Here is a 16748-nt window from a genome sequence, read left to right on the forward strand (position 1 = left end):
TCTAACATGTGTTCATATATTCATATTATATATATCTATCTATATATTCTGCCTGCCATTATCAGCTTTTAGAAAAGCTATGCTATAAGGTTGAAAATGAAACACTAAAACCTATATTTCAAATAAATAAAAAGAAAATATCCAAAAAGAATGTTTGTATCTGCTTTTCGGAGCAACGTTTAGCGTTTCACTTCAAAACGCAGAAAATATAATGTTTGCTTAGGTTTATATAACAATACAATTTAACATTTTTTATGTGAAAATAACAACATTTTGGAGCTTTTCACGAAAAATGAGTTTTTCATGAAAAGTTTGGTATACCTACCGTTTGTTGTCGCTATTTACTGTTTGCTGTTATGGGTTTTTATTGGAAAAGTTGTAATCCAAAAAAGTAGAGATTCACTGCTTTTGTAAAAGCTACTTTTTCGTTATAAAAGGCAAACATGAGTTGTCTAACCAAAGATCTAAAACTCTCAATTTTAAAGTAAAAAAACAAACAAGGGGAGAAAATGGAATAACCAAACACCCCCTTAATGTTGATAAAACTTTTTTAATATTATTTATATTTCTATAACATTACTGCCAAAAGGACAAGGTTTTGCCTCATTTAATAAAATTATTATTTAGATATTTAGATTATTTTTATTAATTTGGATTGTATTTTTTATTAGGTAAATTCCAAATACAACACTGTGATTTCGCCAATTTACAAATGAGTGCTTGTGTTTTTTTTGTTGCTAAAAAAGGACTAAGGTTTTCGCCGTTAGTAAAACTAAGAACTTTTCGATTGATACTTTCAGTTTTGACCGTTGATAACCTCAAATTAGAAAATTCTATGAATAAATTTTTTTTAGTACTACATTTACCATGAACTGCATTTTCGGTTGTCTGAAAATCATAATGTCCGGCGTTCACTCTCTAAACGTGCACTTTCTCTCTCTTAATAAAAATACCTAAATGACCCTAAAATTAAAAAGTTCATCAACAGTCAAAACTGAGAGTGCTAATCTAAAAATATCTAGTTTTGCTAACGACGACGACCTCAATCCTCCTTTTACGATAAAAAAAAAAACTATCCACCAAATTTTAAATCAGCGAAACCACATGAATTATATTTGAAATTCATATTTTATATTTTTTATAATTTATTTATTGATTAATTTAAAATATATCTATATTAAACATTTTACATACTAATATAAAGCTGTCAACTAACATTTAAATTAAATAAGCTTTTATTTTATTATTAAATCTTTTATTTTTCAATTTAATTTATGGAGTTCTTAATTCAATTATAATTATATAAATTAAATATGATTACCAAATTACTAATTTCACAGTCTGAAAATTTTATTTACGTTGCTAGAAATGACATTTTCATAATATTTTATATCTATATCATACATAAAAAATTTATTTTTAAAATCTTAAATATAGTTTTTAATTTATGAAATAAATAATAGTCTTTTAATAGAGTGTTATATTCACAATTAATTCCCTACCAATCAAATATTTTTTTTGGTTCGTAAATGTATCCGCCGCCGATAGCAGTGGCTATTCACTTTCGCAGATGGTTTGCACCTCTATGGGTGAGACTGATGGCCACAGAAATTCTTCAAATATTTAATATGCCCAATTATAATTGATAAATAATTTAATATATATGTTAAATTTAAAACTATTATTACCTTGAAATAAAATCTATTTTGTTTTTATGGTCCACTTGATAAAGTATTAGACAACATTTTTATATCTATATATACATATATAATGTAAGATTTTTCTGAAAGAATAGGGTCCAAGGATCTCATTATTTTTATAAAGTAAATCCACTTTCTTTAAATTATACATATTTTTGTTTGCTTGTGAATAATTATTATTGTCGTTTAGAAAAACATTTTCCCAGTCAAATTTTCTTATTAAAAGACAACCAATTATTCCAAATTAATTATGTATTATCTACATAATTTTAATTTTAACTTTCATTGTATCTTTTAGGCTTAAAGCACTTTTTGGCCCTTGACCTATCCAAAATTTATGTATTTAGCCACTGACTTATTATTTGGTCATATTTGATCCCTAATCTATTAAATTAGATAAAATCCAATCCATATTGAATGAAAAATTAACTGTATTGGAAAATTAACAGCAGTAACCAATACAAAAATGACACATGGCACATAAATAAAATTAATTTTCACTCTATCGGAACACTAGAAAAAGTTTTTAGGATTTTTTTACTGTGTAAAATAGTTACTGATACCATCTCTAGTTGAAAATTAATCTTATTTATGTGTCATGTGTGGTTTTTGTATTGATGACTGCTGTTAATTTTCCAAGAACGTTAATTTTTCATTCAATATGGGTTGAATTTTATCTAATTTGATAGGTCAGGGACCAAATGTGACCAAATAATAGATCAGGGACCAAATGCACAAATTTTAGATAGGTCAAGAGCCAAAAAGTACTTTAAGCCTATCTTTTATAATAATTTTTTTTTGAAGTTTTATATATGGTCTAGGCTTTTGAATTAAATGAATTTTTTTATTATTAATATAATTTATCCGATTATTTGATCCAGAGACTCATCAAATACTTTTAAATAAATATATTATTCTAATTAAAAAATTTATATGTATATTAAAAAATTAAATGATATTTTAAATCATGATATTAGAGTCTTCAAATCATGATTACTTAATCCATATAATATTATGTTAGTGTCATATGTACTCCCTCATTTTCATATTATATGTTTTTTAAAAATTATTTTTTGTTTTATAATGCATGTTATATTATATGGTTAATATATATTAAATCAAATTATTTATACTATAAAACGTGAATTTATAGAGATTAATTAGAATAATAAATTTATTATAAAATAAAATAAATAATGAAATTAATAAATAAAAGATATTAAAGTTTTTTTTTAATATTTTTAATTTCTGTATAGTTCTCTAAATAATATGTAATATGAATCACAAAAACTAAAATGCTAAGTCAATGATTTTTTTTGAGATTGTTGAAAAATTTGGGTAATGTGGCCTTATTTAATGAATTATCCAAAAGCAATAGATATTTGAACTTTGACACGTGGCGTTTAAGTGACATTAAGTTAAATTGATAGTTCTAAGCATTAGTTAATATTTTAGACTTGAAATTATTAGAAAATTGTTGATGTGATTTTGTTAGAACACATAAAACTTCAATTCTTTTATTATCACAAATTGAATTTTTCTAACTATACATAAACATTATCGATAATTAAGCAATCGTCTATAACAAGTTATGTTAGGAGAAACCAACCGAAATTAGCTGAAACTACAAGTGAAATCTATTGAAATCAGTTAAAAACACACAACGGTAAGAAAATATCTAACAATTATATTATTCACACGAACTCCACACTTAATACTAATCATGATAAGAAAATGTCTAACAATTATATTGTTAGAATGGTAGATTTCTATTTCTCTCTTAGGATATATAGTACTTGGTTGAACTTAGTTCGTATGTATGATTGTTATCTTTCAAGTGTTTGTGTTCATCAATACAATTACATATCTTGATTTCAATACTTGTTCAATCTTTTGTTACTTGATTATTATGATTGCTTTTCCTTTTTCTAATTGTGTCCAAATCACCTTATCTTTCATCCAAGTTCATACGAGTGTACCTTAATGGGACTAAAACCTCCAAAAATTATAGGCTTGACAACCACACGAGTACTTACGAGTTCTTAGTTTTTAGGCTTATGTTCGACCGTAGCGGGGCTAAAAAGGTTGATTAACATGAGAAGGGGGTTGATGAGATTAGATTTAGACCAATATAATTACTTGCATAAAACTAAGCTAGAACATTAGGACACAATTCATTGAATCAATCTTACCACACTTCAACTTATTTGTGCTAGTTGGAAAAAGGCATGCTAAAAATACATCTCACATAAAATAGGAGTAGGAGTAGTATTAATTTAAAATCAAAATAATTTTTTTTTATTCGCCCAAACATTAAGGTAGTCTGGTAAGACAATACTTTCTTAATAATAACTTTTATGGATTTGAAACGCGGTCTTTACCGAATTTATTAATTGATACGATAGCATACACTCGTCCTAGATCGACATTCCAGACTAATCTAAATTCGAGTCGGGTATGTCATGTCATCCATATCATGCAAACTTTATTGGCTCTTAAACCTTCTCAGGGATCTTTCTATCCTACAAACAACCCCTTCCATACTATTTTGTGATTAGGTTCAACCTGGCTTGATTCGTCTTATGCATATTTCCTCGGCCTTAAGACGTGTTGACCTTTTTACTAAAGCTCAACATTCTCCACAACTTTGTTTCATTCTTTCCAAACTTGACCTCTTTAACCATTTCCTAGACAAGTTTGAGGGGGAGGAGAGATACGTTATTTTATGAAAAACCAGATGAAACTACAAATGAAATGTATTGAAATTAGTTGAAAGCGCACAAAAGGTAACAGAATATTAACGATCATATTATTCAAACGACATCCACGCTTAATGGCAATTATGGGAATTCTCTTCTAGAAGATATAAGTTTATGTCATCAATTCGCCCCAAGTTCTTCTCATCAATATCAATACATGAAGAATACACCATATGATGCAATCATTAGCATCATCATTATTCACTAAATTTGTTTCAGTTTCTTTTATTAACTTCAGCAGCTTTAAGCTTTAAGCGTGAGCAGATTTGAGCTTGTCACCACCGGAGACAATCAACCACTCGGTGTTTAGCTCGGGAAGAATGTGTTCCACAGACTAGAAGATGAACTGATTGAGATATCGAGAAAGAGAGAGAGATAAAGAGGCGCATGAGGCAGAGAAAAGAGGGAGACAGTGTATTTGATCATGATCAGCTTTTTATATATCTTGATTAGGGCAAATTATTAGAAGCACCCGGTTCTCCATGTCAAACGGAGGACCTCCCATACATATTTTGATACGTGTAACACAGACCCACATATATTATAAGAGACTTCACTATTTTAATTATTACATGGAGTCACACTACACATGTCCAAATATGAATTGAGGATCTTCCAAATAATATGGAAGACCGGATGCTTAATATAAGAACTCATTGATTAGAGTTTAGTGGTGTTCCTTTTATATAGAGCCCAAAACTCTAACTACTCCATCTCATAAGATGGGTCTGATCCGTTCCATTTCGGATGGGTCGAATTAATCCTAACATAAACTATAACCTCATTAATACATAGCCCCTAAATTTAATTTATATATATATAAAAATTCTTGAATTTTATATTACTTTAACACTAAACTTTATTCTTAAAAAAAACACTAAAATTTAAATCAATGAAATTCTATTAAAAATTTAACAAAATGATTACAATAATAAATTTGACTACATTGTTTCTTTATATCACCCTAAATTATCATCAAATTAGAATCTCATATTTTATTTATTTATTCTATTTTTATCTACAAACTTCAACATTTTACTTGAATATCTTTTTACACTGAAATTCTGATGCAACTATGGATAATTGAAAATCAATCTCCACAAAATTTATTAATTATGTTAGAAGTATGAGGAACCACATAAGAAAATTTGATAATTAAATACTATTTGAAAATTGTTCTAAACTTTTAGGACCACGTTTTAATTAAAATAAAAACAAAGGATGTTTGGAAAGTTCTACACGTTGCATAACTTTGGACAAACATGCCTAAAATCAAGAGTACGTATTGAAGCAAATTGATTGAGTTGGGGTCACAAATTTATATAAAAAAAAAAAAGATAGCCTAAAAAGAGCCAAACCATGTTATAAAGCTTACATACACATTAATCAATCTTCATCCATATCATGACAAACACTATTTTCAACTTTTATGTTTCTTACAAACTCTTTCAAGTCAACATTATTTCACACTACCATTATTAGGCAATCATGTTATTAATACCAAAATTCTACCCCCAATTATTTAGTGTATTTTGGGTTTTCCTTATGTTTTTGTGGGTTTTTTTAAATTTGATAAAGGATAAATATTATAGGGGTTATCGGATTACTTTTTGCAGTACGGATAACTTCTGATGTGATTTGGAGTGGAAGTACGGATCGCCACGATCTTTGTATTACTGGTCATGCTTCAACTACGTTGAGGTTAATCGAGAAAGGAAACAACTGATCCACGAGCTAAGAACGACTGTAGTTGTGTGTGAGAGAGGGGGCGACATAGGGTAAGTAGAGAGAGAGCCAGTCTCGTCTTTTCAGTAATTTTTTGTATTAGATTTAGACAGCTAACTGTCTGTTTATAAGGAGAGACTCATTCTCTCTTTTGGGTTAGGTACATTCCATCTACAGATGGACCATTTATTCGGTAGAAACCTGAATAAGTCTAACTTTTGAGATATATATGGTTTAACCATGTTTCACTTACTTTGATCAGCTAATGTCAGAGATAATAATAAAAGTTAATCTCAGGTTTTAATTATCAACTTAATTTTTTAGTTTAATTGGTTTCTTGACATTTTATCAGAGTCTATTAAACTAAGTTGTCGAGGGTCGGAATCCTAGCAACCCCATTTATTGATTAAATTTCAATACATATTAAGATGAGCTTGTATTGTACACGCTTGAAACATAGAGGACATTCACGTGAGGGATCGTGTAGTTGTTTTGGCCGGAAGATTAGTTAGAGGTTCATGACTTTCTTGTGTTAGATTCTACTAATTAGACCTATTCACGGGCCGGGGTAACCCGCCCTGCCCAGACCCGTGTCCCCTAGACCGGACTTGGACATGAAAATATTTGTCTTTAGGTCCAGCCTGACCCAGACCCGCTAAAATCCGTCTCTTTTTGGACGGGCTTGGGATTTATAAAAATAGCATGGGCCAGTCTGGTCCGACCCACCTATTAACATTAATTAATAAATTTATATATTTAATATTAATATTTATTTGTAAGTATAAATTTAATTTTTTATTATTAAAAATTATACATATATATTTAGGTGGGCTTATATGGACTGTGCTTGAGATTTGATTTTTGAACCCGAGCACCGCACGCCGTCTAAATTAACAACGGGCTGAGCTTGAGTTGAGTATTTTTAGGCAAAAAGCTCACTGATCCCTGCCCGACCTCGTCCCATGAACAGATCTGCTATAAATAAGAATGTAGAAGTTGTAATTGTTTATATGTTAATAAAAGATCATTCATAATATTTCTTTAATTTGCTTGAAGTTTTTTACATTAGATATAAAATATTTATAGTTAAAATTGAAACAAATATTTATATAGCATAATAATAAAAGGTAAAAAAAGAAGTTATTATTCGACCTTAATTACATATCAACTTAATCTTTTCGTTGAATTGGTTCATTAAAACATTATCAAAATCTCTTAGATCAAGTAGTAGGGTTCGAATATTGACCGTCCCATTAATTCGAGTTTATATATACGAGTTACAAATAACATGTAAATAGCTAACAATAACAATTGAAACTCCCATTCTACTTTGTAACACGCTTTATTTTATTTTATTTTTGGTGTATAACTATTTGATATACTACGCCGACAACCGAGACTAATTCAGATTCGAGTCGGGTAGATCCTATCAGTATATATCTAATTAGGAATTATATCCCTTTATCTAGGGTTTATGTTACTTAGAGTTCAAGCACTGACAATCTCTTGTATAAATATACACTTTGTAAACCCTGATCAATTACGCTAAACATTATTCCAATTAAGTCTTATTTAGCATTTACATGGTATCAATATTTCATGCTCGGACCAAGCACATTGAATTAGACTATCACTTTATTTGTGAGCAAGTGGCTAATGGGTTCATCTCTATATGGTTCATTTCCACCGATGATCAAGTGGCAGACATCCTAACCAAGCCACTATCGAGCACTCGCTTCCTACTTCTTCAGGATTGTCTGGAATTTCATCCTCCGATATCGGCTTGAGGGGGGCTATCAATACATATCTCATTAGGAATTATATCCCTCATAAAACAGTCAACACTTATCGTGTAAATCCCATACTTATCTAGGGTTTATGTTAATTAGAGTTCAAGAACAACTAAACAATCTCTTGTATAAATATACACCTTCTAAACCCTAATCAATTAAGCTAAAAATTATTCCAATTAAAGGGGTGTTTGGTAGCTCATTTTCATGCTCCTGTTTGCCTTTTCACTTAAAAAATGAGAGTTTTAGGTGTTTGGTTAGTGATCTCGTGTTTGCCTTTTACGACTGAAAAGTAGTATTTTTATAAAAGCAGAGAATCCATGTTTTTTTTGGAAAAGCAGCATTTTCCAAGAGCAAACAGCAAATAGCAACAGCAAACAGTAGGTAAAACAAACGGACCCTAAGTCTTATTTAGCATTTACAGATCATCCTAGGAAGGTAAAGCTCTCACACCAAATATTTTAATTACAGTTATATTCCCATCTTCAGAATTCAATCCCTAATTGAAAGGTTAAACTGATCCAATTACCTTAACCACCTTTATTTTTATTGAATAGTTTATAATTACAAATGAAATGAAGACAAAAAATAAAAATAATTGATGGAGGTGTTGCTTGACCATCATGCATGTTAATTAAGTTATCTACTTCTATGCAACAACAAAATTCTAAATTATGGGCACATTTTTTTTGTTTTCATGTATGATAATTTAATTATTGAAAAACTTATCCTAATGGGCTTGAAAAGATACTTAAAAACAGGGGCAGAGACAGAAGATTTAGGGTGTCAGAGTACTCTCGATCTCCGGAAACCACTCTTGAGAGATGAGCAAATTATTAGAAGCATCCGGTTCTCCATGTCACTTGGAAGACCTTCCATACATATTTTGACACATATTATAAGAGATCTCACTATTTTAATTATTACGTGGGGTCACAATACACTTGTCCAAATGTGAATCGGAAATTCTCCGAGTGACATGAAAAACCGAGTGCTTAATATAAGAACTTAGAGAGATGTGATACAACCCCCTTTTATGGAGACAATGTGCAAATTCGTATCTCCAGCTTTCATAGTCTGTATTCACCTATGCTTTAAACGAAGAGAGTTATGTTGTAGTAAATACAAAATTCTTTTATAACTAGTTAATATGAGATGTTTAACGCATCTCATACTCGGGTTTGAACATCTAAAACGAAAAATTTGTAGTGCGGCTAACATATCATTATACAATGCGACTTTAATATCATTTTAAAAAACTTTACATATCCAAACTAAAAGATACCTTGAACGGAGAGAATTAATTCATACTCATATATAAATATTTAATAATCACAAGTTAGTAAATACGAAATACTTAACATCAATAATTTAATCAAGTTTAGCATATAAATTAAAAAATTAGTTAAAAAATATTTTATCTATAATATTATTTTCTAAAATACTTTTTAAAATAAAAAATAATTTTTTAATATGAGATATATTTTTAAAAGTTTTTAAAAATAAAAGAAATTCTTTTAAATGGTTTAAATAATATATAAAGCTGACTCAGCAGCAGCTGAGTCAGCGACAAACATTTATATAAATCCAACGAGTGCTGATATAAACGTGAGTCAGGGACAGTTATTAGTATAAATAAAGACAAAAAAAAAAAGAATACAATTAATTGATGGAAGAAGTGTTGTTTGATCATATTATTATTAGTCAAGTTATCAACTTGTATATGCAACAAAAACATTATAAAATTATGGGCACGTTTTCTATTTAATATATAATAATTAATTATCATATCCAATTTAGATTAATTATTCAAAAAATTAGCTTAACTCAAAAAGATATTTTGAGTTGTTTCATACTTATAAATGTCAAACTCTTTCTATAACTAGTTAATATGGGATGTTTAACACACCATTCACATTTTAAGGTTAGATATCGGGAAGAAAATGTTTGTAAGACTGAATATACGAGAGTAACCTAATACTGTACATTCTGAATTATAAATCGTACTAAATTTCACTCATTTTACTCAAAATTTCCTTTTAATAACTCATATTTTTAAGAATATGAAAAGTGTATGAGAAAATATTGCGTTAGAATAAAGAAAAAATTATGTCACTTTACAAATTTATCTATTTTTAATTGTAATTAATGAGAAGAGAGTGAATATCGTATGAGAATTAATCATTAAAGATAAGATTATAGTATAGTATTTTATTTTAAGCGGTACTTAATGACTTCTTAATTTATAAAATTTTATCTTAATTGACATATATTTTAGAATGTATGAAGTACTATTTTAGGAAACTTAACTTACTTATCTTAAAAAATACAGTGAACAATTCCGAAATAGTTCTTTATTTATAATATTATTTTTTTTGGTAGGAATTTATAATATTATTTTTAAAAATACGGATTATTATTATTATTATTTTAACTATCATTATATTCAATGAAATAAATTAATCCGAAATAATTTATTTTAATCTAATTAAATAATATAAAGTTGACTGAGCGACTACCGTGAACAAGGAAGCTAGTCGATGCAGAAATAGTTCCTTATTTATAATATTATTTCTAAAAATATGGATTTTTTTTAATAAGAGCAGGGAACAAGCAAATGAATGGAAGGCAAACATTCCAATTAGGTACATTCCAACTAGGTTGTTATTATTATTTTAACTATCATTATATTAAATGAAATAAATTAATCCGAAATAATTTTTTTAATCTGATTAAATAATATAAAGTTGATTGAGCGACTACCATGAACAAGGCAGTTAGCCGATGTAGAAATAGTATTTTATTTATAATATTATTTCTAAAAATGTGGATTTTTTTTAATAAGAATGGGGAAGAAACAAATGAATGGAAGGCGAACATTCCAATTAAGTTATTATTATTATTTTAACTATCATTATATTAAATGAAATAAATTAATCTGATATACAGTAATTTTTTTAATAGTATAAAATTGACTCAGCAACTACTACTGATATAAACTTGAGTCAACGACAGTCATTGATATAAAAAAACTAAATATAAATCCAACGAGTGCTGATATAAACATGAGTCAGCAACAGTCAATGACGAGTCACTATTTATATAATAAAAAATAAATGAACAATATTTTTTTTTCCCATCATGATCATCATCATACAATAATTATTATCCCTTTTACCAAAGAGAATCATTGAGAAGTACATTTAAAAAAAAAGGAAAAAAAGTATAAAAACATTGGAAGAAAGTTTACATACAATAGCATGTGAATGATATCAATCAATCACACAACATGATAAGTTTCATTATTTGGGATTAAAGTTCCTATGTTTTTGTCATTATTGTTTTGTTGGTTTTTTGTAATAATAATAACTTCATTGGATTCTTCTTCTTGTTGAGGTTGAGGTTGAGGAGTTTGAACATCCATTGGATGTATTTGATCTGAATTTCCTAATGAACTTATTATTACAATGCTATTTAAGTTGTTGTTATTGTTGATGTTGTTGTTGTCTTGAACCTTGTTCTTCTTCATTTCTTCCTCCATTGTTGTTATTATTATTACCTTTGCTTTTCTGAATATTGCATGTAGCATCATTTGAAGCATTCCCAAGATGAATCCAATCACGTTTGGAAGCTGCAAAACATTCATCATCACATAAATTAGGGCTAAATTTCGTCACAAATGATATAAACGATGTAACATGATATCAGAATCTCTTAAATTTAGAGAGCAAACGTTTTATCAGCTTAAACGTTTCAGTTAATTGGTTCTCTAATAGATAGGGGTATATATAGGAGGATCTGGGGGGCCTCGGCCTCCAGATTTCAGTTAATTGGTTCTTTCATAGATAAGGTGTAGATAGGGGGAGCCAAGGGGTCCTCCGCCTCCGAATTTGTGTTAATTATTTCTCTCATAGATAGAGGTGTAACCTGGGGACCCCGGCCTCCGGATTTCGGTTAGTTGGTTCTCTCATAGATAGGGGTGTAGCCGGGGGGCCTCGGCCTCTGGATTTTGGTTAATTGGTTCTCTGATAGAGAGGGATGTTGACAAGGTCTCAACTTCCATAGCCTTTGGAACCACCCCCTGTCAAAGGTGGTTCTGGCTCCCTGTCTCCGGTAGATTAGGAGTTGGAGTGGGGGGTGCAAGATGGCCTTGCAAATCTATTTAATGAGAAAAAAATGACTCTGATGGGATTGGGAAAAATGGTCGAAAAAGGTGTGGTTAGATTTTATATCGTGTCATTTTTTTGTATGGGTATGTGTAAAATTGGTGTTCAAGTATAGCAGTTATGTATTTACCACTATTCATAGAGTATTAGTGCTTCTTTAAGATCTAGAGTTTGAGGATTCTATCAACTTAAGCTTTTAAGTTAGTTGATTAGTATTAGAAGACTTACGAGAAATTCTACTGTGGATCAAGACCAGTAGTGATCCCTCCAGTTAGATAATACCACATCAACAGTTAGGATAACATGGTATCATATGAGTGGAAGCGTCATTACTGGTCCCGTCCACACAATAGAATTTTTTTCAAGATTTAATGTCGCTTGGTTTTTTTTTTTTTGTATTGTTTTCATTTTTAAAAAGTAGATTTATAAGTGTTTGGTTAGAGTCGAAAAAACAGTTATTAGAAAAAATCTATTATACCTTTAGTGCAATACAGCTGTCCAATCAAATAATACCACTTGTATATATTCAACACAAATCATATCCCATGAACTGATTCATCCCTCTTTTAATTGGTCGAGTGTATTACATTTGGTATACAGTAAAAATTCTCACATTTATTAATGAGAACTTCTACTGTACACCAAGTATAATACACCGATCAATCAAAAGAATGATGGATATCAACTCATAAAATATGTCTGGTGTTAAGAAATAAACACCTATAAGTGGTCTCTTTTAATTGGCCGGATGTATTACACGAGAGTACAATAGAATTTAACTATTTTAAAAATTTATAAAGAAAAAACTATTTTAAAAAGAAAATCTAGAATCCCAAAGCTTCTACACCTACCATTTATTTATTATATATATATGAAATAGAAAGAGGAGTTGCTACGTGTTGAATCTAGAATCCCAAAGCTTCATGCATGAAGAGCTCTCTGTCCCACTTTATTTATTAATATACCTATTTAAAATAATTTTAATTGTATACTTTTTTTTTTTAGAAAGTAGTATTACTTTTTGTTACATGTATTATTTTATTTTTAAATATCACTAAAAATGACTTTTCTGATATATAATAATACCTCATAATTTTGGATATTTTTTTTTAATTTTTTTTGTAAAACCATAAATAATAATTATTTTTTTTTCCAATTTTGTAAAACCATAAATAATAACGAATTCGAGTTCTAACATACGGAAAAAGTTCCTTTAATCAAGAGAATCTATCTATCTAAAAGGTGTCTAACGAGCTTTAAACCGAGAAATCGAAACACTATAAAATAGAGTTCTTATATTAAGCATCAGGTCTTCCATGTTACTCGGAGGACCCCCAATTCACATTTGGACACGTGTATTGTGACCCCGCGTAATAATTAAAATAGTGGGGCCTCTTAGAATATAAGTGGATCCGTCTTACACGTGTCAAAATATGTATGAAATGTCCTACATTTGACATGAAGAACCAGATGCTTTTAATAATTTGCTCTATAAAATAATAATAATAAATAAACAAAATACTTACAGCAACACATAGGTCTTTGGAGGCTAAACCATAAGCAAACCATGTAATAGCACTTAATGTGAGAAATAGTGATAAATTAAATGGCATAAACTCAACACTTCTTGTCCGAATAACTTGTGCCTACAATCAAAATCAAAATCAAAATCAAACTTCAAAATTCATTAATAAATGCAGATTAAATTACCCTAATGATAGGTCATGTTCTATGTTGTTTTTAAAAATGAATGGTGGAAATTTCCCATTATATCATATTCTAGTGAATTAATTGTACAATTTTTTTTGGTTACAAATCAATTCTAGAATGCTCTAGTTCATATCTACTTAATTAATAAGAAATTGACACTTTAATATGTCAATTTCTTATTGTTTAAGTCTAATTATTAGAGATAATAATAAAAATTACTGGAAATAGCGGCGGCTCGAAACATTTGATCTAAGAAATAGTGGTTTCAATCTCAATAATATAGTTTATTAGAATCTCTAATACTAATAGATCCGAATCATTTTAGATTTTTCCTATTTGAGATTGAGAGGATTCGAATCTGTATATGAGAGCTTACCACAATACTTAACGGTGCGGCAAACACGCTAACAGAAACAGCAACACAAATCCAACCGAGAACTTGTACACGAACTGAACCGGCCTTCATCACAAAATTTATGAAAAGGAGAATAAAAGAAAACAAACCCATGTTCATCAATCCAAGAAACTTGAAAGTTGATACCTACACATATATAAACATAATTTCAATTATTAACTGAAATTAATTAGCAGTAAACAGTGACGGAGTCAGAATTTCATATATGTCGGTGCAATTATTGTACCCTAAAGCAGTGGGGCATCTAGAAATGCACGGACTCTCTGTACACACACAATCTCTCTCCATATCATAAAGAAAATAATTACCCGTGTTTCTTTTGTCGCATATACAATATACATAATAATGTATATAGTCTCGATAACGCATCCAAAACTATTGATGGTGACGAGTAGGAATGCATCTTTCTTCAACATTGCATAATATAGCCATAGCATTGAACTAAACAATGCTACGAGGTAAGGCACGGAATGAAAACCTTCTGTTGATTTTTTTCGGAAAATCCGCAAAAATGTTGGCCTGTAAGAAAAATAAAACTTAATTAATTAGATCTATTTAAAAAAATTAATAAATTTTTAATTATCAATTAATTATGGGTAAGATAAAAATAAATATAGACTTACATTGGAGCTAGATAAACCAAGAATGATATAACATTACCTATATAAGAAAAAAAAAAAACAAGATATTCATTAGTATAGAACAAGTTATTATCTAGAGAAACAAACACTCAAACTCAAAATTAGGAATATAATTAGCAAAATTAGATGGATAAGTAATCAATGTTTTAGATTAGAAAAACTAATCATATTGTGTGTTCATTCACTTTGCATTCTTTTTGAAACTAACTAATTATAACTAGTTATGAATTGTAAACGTAAATTATTTGGTTAAAATTGAGAAACAACTCCTGATACTGAAAACCCAGTAATAAAATTGAGAAAGAACTCTCGATACTAAAAACCCAGTAAAAATATCAACAAACAAATATTAAATAACAACAACTAAATCAAACAGACTCATTACGAGACACGTTAATTAATGATCAAAATTTTCCGCATACTCTCCTTTTGTACTACATTCTTTTGAAGTATAATTGAAGTTGTATATACTTATATATATATATATAGTTTATCTGATTTCTCTGTTCGAAGCTCGCCAAACACCTTAAAGATGGATTATCTCTCCATTAAAGCTATATACGATAGGACTCGAATTCAAGATCTAGTTTAAGCGACTTGAGACCCTTAACTACTGATTTCTCGATTCGAAACTTATCAGACACTCTCTAGGTGGATTCTTTCAACTAAAACCTTCTAAGTATGCTAGGACTCAAACTCGAGATCTAGCTTGAGTGACTTGAGACCCTTAACTACTGAAGGTGAAGTTGTATATACTCCAATTCTCCTTGAAGAAGAGGAATCAAGAATGCATAAATTAATAGAAGTAAAGAAAGAAATATTGTAGAAGTGAATGCATATATACATATATATATATATATATATATATATATACCTAGAAGGCCAAATGCAAATGCCAAAGGAGGGTGAGTGCTAATTATAGCCATAATATTCTTGAAAACTAATAATTACACACAAAAATTCTGAACTTTCTCTCTCTCTTTCTAGAATTCTGAACTTTCTTTCTCTCTCTAGAATTCTGAACTTTCTCTCTCTAAGATTATGTATAGGAAGAACAAAAAAAAGAAAAAAACAAAGCTCTCTCTTTCTCTCTCTATGTGTAGTACTTTAGGAAAAGGAAGAAGAAGAAGAGAAGAGCACATGGAGATGGAGAGGAGAAGGGAGAGATAGGTACATATATATATATAAATTGAATGAATGAGAGAGAAGAAGAGAGAGTGTGCGTATTGAACTCATTTTTGGGTGCATGACAAGTGGAAAATTAATAGCAAAATTCATTCTTAACACACAACCACATAATCCTCACCCACGTGCCCCCACTTAGCTTCCAAATTATTCTTTCTTCTTCATTTCATTTCTTTTGTTTTCTTTCTTTTTTTACATAAGTTACTTAGTGGTAAAACCTAAACATGACCGATGCTCACATTTTATGTAGGCATATGGCATCCCGAGATCCTCAAATTGTCCAAAAACTGCAATCGATCCCCTGAATTTCACGACGTTATGTAGGCATATTGCATCTCGAGCTCCTTAATTTGTCCAAAAACTACAATCGATCTCCTGAATTTCACGATGTTGCAACTAACTCTATCAACGTGTTTATATAGAACAAATAATCCCTCAAATATTATATGGCAGCGTGTGATTGGAACTTCAAAACGTTACAACTAACCCCTGCTAATCACACGTTGCCACTTGGTATTTGAGGGGTTATTTGTTCCAAATAAGCAAGTTGTTCAAAAACTGCAACTGACTCATGAGCTTCAAAATGTTACAATTAATATCATGCCGAGCTCCTCAAATTGTCCAAAAACTGCAATCGATTTCATGAATTTCACGACG

The 16748-nt window shown here is 29.6% G+C and overlaps 1 protein-coding gene across 1 annotated transcript; it reads right to left on the minus strand.

Annotated features, from left to right (window-relative positions):
- Positions 1 to 11058: 11058 nt before the first annotated feature.
- Positions 11059 to 16067, minus strand: LOC136230672 (bidirectional sugar transporter N3). The gene is made up of 6 exons (XM_066019825.1): positions 15781 to 16067; positions 14889 to 14925; positions 14574 to 14784; positions 14227 to 14391; positions 13667 to 13786; positions 11059 to 11605 (listed from the first exon to the last, which is right to left on the minus strand). Exons 1-6 carry the CDS (start codon positions 15830 to 15832, stop codon positions 11255 to 11257), a joined length of 936 nt encoding a protein of 311 aa, XP_065875897.1. The 5' UTR covers positions 15833 to 16067; the 3' UTR covers positions 11059 to 11254.
- Positions 16068 to 16748: the final 681 nt, after the last annotated feature.

Source organism: Euphorbia lathyris, chromosome 5, assembly GCF_963576675.1.
Source record: "Euphorbia lathyris chromosome 5, ddEupLath1.1, whole genome shotgun sequence".
Taxonomy (NCBI): Eukaryota; Viridiplantae; Streptophyta; class Magnoliopsida; order Malpighiales; family Euphorbiaceae; genus Euphorbia; species Euphorbia lathyris.

Bases quoted from the DNA above. Each gene is read 5' to 3' on its own strand.
- LOC136230672 (XM_066019825.1), bottom strand. From the start codon at position 15,832: ATGGCTATAATTAGCACTCACCCTCCTTTGGCATTTGCATTTGGCCTT. The intron at 14,926-15,780 runs GTATATATATAT...TTTCTTATATAG, and splicing joins ATTTGCATTTGGCCTTCTAG to GTAATGTTATATCATTCTTG. The intron at 14,785-14,888 runs GTAAGTCTATAT...TTTTTCTTACAG, and splicing joins TTGGTTTATCTAGCTCCAAT to GCCAACATTTTTGCGGATTT.